The following is a 6,209-nucleotide window of genomic DNA, read 5'->3' as shown; positions in this document are numbered from 1 at the left end:
CAGCACTACTGCTATGGACCGCAAGCACCTGCAGAGAGTGGTAAAGACTGCGGAGAAGATCACCAGGACTCCACTGCCCTCTCTGCAGAGCATTTACCACTGCAGGGTGCGTAGGAAAGCTGCCTCCATCCTCAAAGATCCAACCAACCCCCAGCATGGACTGTTTGCCTCTCCTACTGTCTGGCCGGAGGTTCAGAAGTCTGAAATGCAGGACCTCTATACTGAAAAACTCTTTATTTCCCTCTGCCATCAGACTCCTAAACAGCTGAGGAGTTTATTACCAGGAAATACGTCATGTACTGTTTACATTCTCAGTTTGCACATGCATAATTGCACATTGACTGTTGACTGCTGCACATGCTGCTCCCATGCAGCATACATTCTCTATTATATTCTTATATATTTTTATTATATTGCTGAATTTGCTGCTTAAAGTGCCTTAGATTTTGAGCAGGAGTGTCATGGCAACCGTATTCATATGCGTTGGTACTGTGGAGCTGGTTTTAATTTCTGTAGTAACTGAGAAATAACGGTGATAATATCTGCCAGAAGTATTTATAAATTTCAGCCGGGAATCCATCAGGTCCAGGTGATTTATTATTTGGCATGGATTTCAGTGCTTTGTAGAATTCTTCCAGAGTGATGGGGGCATCTAAGGTATCAGTTTGTTCTCTGGATAGTGTTGGTAATTTTATATTGTTTAGGAAAGTATCTGTTTCAGATGGGCTTGGTTCGTGATCAGAGGAGTATAGTTTGCTATAAAATGCTTGAAATACATTGTTCATATCCTGTGGATTATGAACAGTTTCGCCTGCAGAGTCAAGTATGGATGTAATGATTACCTTTTCTTTTTTACATTGTAGTTGATTTGCCAAATATTTACCTGTTTTCTTACTATATTGAAACTGTTCGTATTTGACTTGTTGGATTATGAATTGTGTTTTTTTTTTGTATATAATACTTTCAAGTTGAGTTTTGAGATGGATCAATTCATTCTGTATTCATTCAGTAGGGTTACTTGAATATGATTCGGTCAGTTGTTTTTAAGTTGCTTTCCAATTCTTGCTGTTGTTTTTTCTTGTATGATGAATATGATATTATTTTTCCTCTAATTACTGCTTTTCCTGTTTCCCATAGTAGACAGGGTGAGGTTCCTGGAGAGTCGTTCATCTCCAGAAAGAACGCCCACTCTTTTTTAATATAACTCAAAGTAAGACAAATATTTGTACACTCAAATCTCATTGCAGTCAGACAAAGCAAAGCAGAAAATTCCAATTCACTCTCAACTTGCTTGTAAAGTGACTCAAGTGGCTAAATGATCAATTATTAAGTTACTAAACTATCAATTAACAATTATCAAAATAGTTACAACAAACTGTTTAATTGTATAGCTTTCAGTGATAAGAAAACGTGAACCCTTGGATTTAATAACTGGTCAGTTTGCATTTGTTTTGTAGTTTAGATTGCTGTTGTGTAAAAGACCATGGCTATGTTATATTTGTCTGTGTTGTATCTGCCAAAGTGTCCATAGCCTTTTGTTTGATTGATGTTCATTTTTGCTTGTGTGAGTATGTGCTATTTTCTAATTGATTATAGTGAGGCTGTATGAGAAAAGTGGTTGGTAGTCTATTGTTTGCACAAGCAACTGGTTACCCTTTTATAGGAGTTGAATTATGGGATGAGGGCCTGATAGTATGGTCCTGCACCTGGGCCCGGTGCTGTGTTGTTCTGCCACTGTTAAGCATTAAATGCTTTCATTGAGAAAGTATAACTGCATTTTAAAAAATCCAGTTATGGAACTGAGCCCTGTTGCCTTGCATTAGCATTATTAAGTTAATGAAAAATTAAAACCTAAAACTCAATTTTCAAAATAAAACCCATACTAATGGCTGTACTAGCCATGCCTTTATTTTTAATACAAAAAAGCTGAGAGGATCACTGCAGACCCCTCACACCCAGAACACAATCTGTTTGAACTCCTCCCCTCTGGACGGCGTTACTGGTCACTGCACACCAAAACAACCAGGCACAGGGACAGTTTCTTCCCCTGAGCCATCACTCTGATGAACACTTAACCCACAACAGTATGATTGGACAATAACCCTCAGTGCAATACCTGTAAACATACATTGTACAGATCATACAGATCCGTACAGGTCTCTATTTTTAAGTTCTCTATTTATTTCCTATTTATCTCATTTCACAGTCAACATTCCTTTGTTGGTCTGCATTGTTTACTGCCTGTTTATACTGCTTATTTTGCATTATTTGCACTGTTTGTTGCTCGTTAAAACTGCTTATTTTGTTATATTACACAGCCTTATGTTGGTTTACTGTTGACTTGCCCCTTGCATGGGGACATGTACATCCACATTGAGAGCTGATGTACCAGAGTCATATTCCTCGTGTGTCCGACACACCTGGCCAATAAAGCTGATTCTGATTCTGATATGGTGGTATTTCCGGATGTTCCATTAGCTGCTGTTCTGATCATGGACCCGTGGCTCTGACTGAAGATGTTAGCAACAGCTGTTGTTTCTCTTCTCAAAAATAATTCGTATCGTTTTACCTCCTGACTGCGTGATCCTTTCAGCACTTGGCGGGTCAGTCCGATTGCATCCCCGCTGCAGGAGCCCACTTTATCGGATAATAAACCTTTAACCGATTGACCAAACCGCGGCTGAGACTCACTGGATGCCATTTTCTGTTTTGTTTAGCGACGGTGAGCGGGCAAGGCCAAAATACATACAGCGCGTCCGCAACTACCATAATGAGAATTCAGCAGCCAAGCACAGGCGATCTTCCTTCACATGTGTCTGTACGGTGTACAAGCTTCAACTGTGTAACACAGTTGTCTGAACAGCTGAACCAAACATGAAGCGGAATATTGGAAGGAGAAGGAGAAACGAGCAAATACAGATGAAGGAAACTGTATTCAGGAGAGAGGAGAGAGAGAAGTTGCACCATGCTGGTCCAGTTAAGACGTTTTTGTCAAGCAAGTAAACAATGACATTTACAGCCAGAGATGGAAAGTAATTAAATACATTTACTCAAGTACTGTACTTAAGTACAAATTTGAGGTATCTGTACTTGAGTATTTTCATTTTCTGCTTCTTCATACTTTGATTTTGCTACATTTTACATAAAAATATTGTACTTTGTACTCACTGCATTTATTTGATAACCTTAGGTACTAGTCGCTTTTCAGAGTGCGATTGATTAAACAAACTACACTATAAGCATAAAACTTTAATGATCCCTGGTGGGAAATTCACAAGATACCCAGCAGTATGTAAACTACTTCGAAGTATAAGCAGACAGTATAAGGTAGTTATCATTAGCTCTACCTTTACAAGCTGTAAAATTAATTGTGATGTACACAGTAATACACCAATACATCATTTAACTTCCATTTAGATTCCATATGAATCTTCTCCCATTCTTTGGCACATTTAATTAATTTAATTGTGTCTTATTGACTGGCATAGTCCCATAATATAATATTCATCAATGTTAATTGCGCCATTCCACATAATGAGTATTTTTACTTTTAGTACTTTAAATATATTTTATTGAAGTACTTTTGTACTTTTACTTAAGCAACCATTTGAATGCAGGACTTTTACTCGTAACAAAGTATTTTTACACTGCGGTATTGCTGCTTTTACTTAAGTAAACAGTCTGAGTCCATCTTCCACCACTGTTTATAGCATCCATGGCCACCAGAAACAGACACGGTACTAACATAAAGAAAAATGGAAAAATTATACATATTTTGATATAAATTGCATTGATCATTTAGGCTAGAGAATTTCAAATTCTCTTTTAAATGCCATGTGCATAGTCTGTTTATATATAAGGACTGGGCCTGACATCAGTCCTCAAACTGTAATTCTATATGAGACAGTCCACCTGTCTGAAGTGTAAAAACATTGGCCTACAGAATGTTATGTGCCCTTAGATTCTGACCAATCCTGTGTCTAATAGAGATAATTAATGACTATAAATAATTAAAGAAATGATTGTTGTAACTTGTGCCACCTGTGTAAATGTGCACAGCAGCTCTCTCACTTAGATGGCGATCATGTGGATCCTGTGATGTGTGATAGTTATTTAATAAACACAGAGGAACATCTCCTAAAAACAGCTGCAAGCAACAGTCAAAACTGCCGTTCCTCTCAGACTTTTGATGAAACCATGATCCTTAATAAACTAGTATGTTTCAGACTCTGCCTTCATTGCACTGAAATTTGTATTTCATGGCCATTTTAATCTGTAATGGATCTGAAATAAAATTCTCATTAGCCAATCAGTGAAAATAAACCATGGGGGGACATGTTTGGGTTTGCCCAGGGCCCCCAAATCCCTAAATCCGCCTCTGCTCACATTCACTATTCACACATACTCATGGAGGGTAGAACTGTCATACTGGGTGCAACTTGACATGGACTGGAGCAGATGTGGATCAAGCTACCAACCCTGCCATTAGGGAACGAGTCTCTCTGCCTCCTGAGCCACAAATGCCTGGTAACCACAGCCACAGGAAGAAAAATGTTGAAATTACTAATTTTATAGTCCATGTCTGCAGTTCAATGCACCCCTAACATTTTTAAAAAGAATAAAACAAAACAGTGGCCTCACTACGCTGAACCAAACATACAGAGAGTAGACTATAACCAGGCTGGAAGAGGGCCCTCACCTAGGGGTGTAATGGGATACTTATATTTTTTCTAGCACTGAAATGTTGCATATGATGGGAAAATTCATAATGACATGGATACTATGTGTGTAAGTGTGCCCTCAACTCAAATCATACAGCAGTTGGTGAGTTTAACAAAAGAAAGCCTCTAAAGTCATTAATGTCCCGAGCCAGGGGAATCCGAGCATTTTGATTAATTGTGTCAGATATATGTTGATGTCATGGGGTAGGACTGGATAAGTCTGACTTCTTCCTACTCCATTCAAGCATGTTCTAGGTATAAGCACATTGATATTGGATTGTGTGTAAAAATGGGTGTTGTTATATCAACTGTTTTATATGCTTGAAAGAATAAATCAAATCAAATCAAATCAAATCAGATATAAATCCAGATGTTTGCTCTTGGAACAACAGCTGTCAAAACACCTCAGGTGCTCCACCACAACACTAAAGGTACAGAGTCAGGAATGAGTGTGCTGCAGTCGATCAGTTTTAGGTCATTACATAACAGAAGCAGCTGCAGTGACCAATGTGAGTAAGTGGCTGGTTTACTTCTGTTTCTGTGGCATCATGCAGGTGAACACACTTTAATATTTAACCAGTGGTAATGCTGAAGTTAGCGAGTATCTCTCTGGACCTGCCTGCCACAACAAATTCAGACTAACAACACCTAGAAATATTATAGAAAATACTTGTTTTAATAATAGAAAACAAGCACAATATATAAATGTGGAGCTAATCAGTTATTAAACACCTAAATTGGTTTACTAATTTTGATGCAGACCTAAAATGTGCAGTATAGGTAGTATAATAAAAGAAGTTCATCATGAAGCATGGACATAATATTTATAAGCAAAAGTAAAAATGATGCTCATCAGTACAGAAAGAACAGACTGTTAAACATGGGGTCAAAACCACTCGTGCACAGATGGACAGATCATGGTAGAATGAAAAAGCAGGTTATGTTTTAAGCAGTTGTTCTGGGTTGGGTTCATTTCACTCATTTTTTCTGTTGTTAGTTGAATGTGTCATAGTGTATAAACTGATCCATGCTGTTTGTGTATTTTGTTTATTTACAAAGAGTGAGCACTACGGCTGTCAGATAAATGTTGTTGGACTGGAAATTTCAAGTTGTAGAAAACTGAATACTCAAGTAAAGTAGCCTCCATCAAAAGTTCATCAGAGTAATTTGCTTAGTTTATTTCCACCACTGTTGATGACATGTTCAGTGTTACGTGGATATGCTTTGTCATGGTTGTTTACAAGGATTCAATGAGACAGCTGTCATCTTATCTTGCAATGGTACTTGTGTCTCGTACTGTACGGGCGCAGCCTTCCACATTCAGAGTCAAGGATTTGGCATTGAAGGAGCGGCATAAAAGCACGGCCCTGCAGCAGCTCAGGGCTTTCTAAACTTTTCTCTGTGAGGCCTGGTCTCTGCTGAAACAGACTCCTCTGTCGGGGCCCTCTGCTATGGATATAACTTGGTTTCTATATCTCTGTGTGTTTT

The 6,209-nt window shown here is 38.4% G+C and overlaps 1 protein-coding gene across 1 annotated transcript in view; it reads right to left on the bottom strand.

Moving 5' to 3' along the window:
- borcs7 (BLOC-1 related complex subunit 7) overlaps positions 1 to 2,999 on the bottom strand; it is an 8,488-nt gene extending 5,489 nt beyond the window's left edge. Inside the window, exon 1 of the mRNA XM_020607533.1 lies at positions 2,570 to 2,999. Coding sequence (XP_020463189.1) covers positions 2,570 to 2,701 — 132 coding nt within the window. The 5' untranslated portion in view covers positions 2,702 to 2,999. The remainder of the gene's footprint in view (positions 1 to 2,569) is intronic.
- Between the last annotated feature and the right edge of the window lie 3,210 nt (positions 3,000 to 6,209).

This window comes from Monopterus albus, unplaced genomic scaffold (genome assembly GCF_001952655.1).
Source record: "Monopterus albus unplaced genomic scaffold, M_albus_1.0 scaffold87.1, whole genome shotgun sequence".
NCBI lineage: Eukaryota > Metazoa > Chordata > Actinopteri > Synbranchiformes > Synbranchidae > Monopterus > Monopterus albus.
Note: the sequence above shows the minus strand (reverse complement) of the source record. Positions and strands in the feature narration are given on the sequence as shown.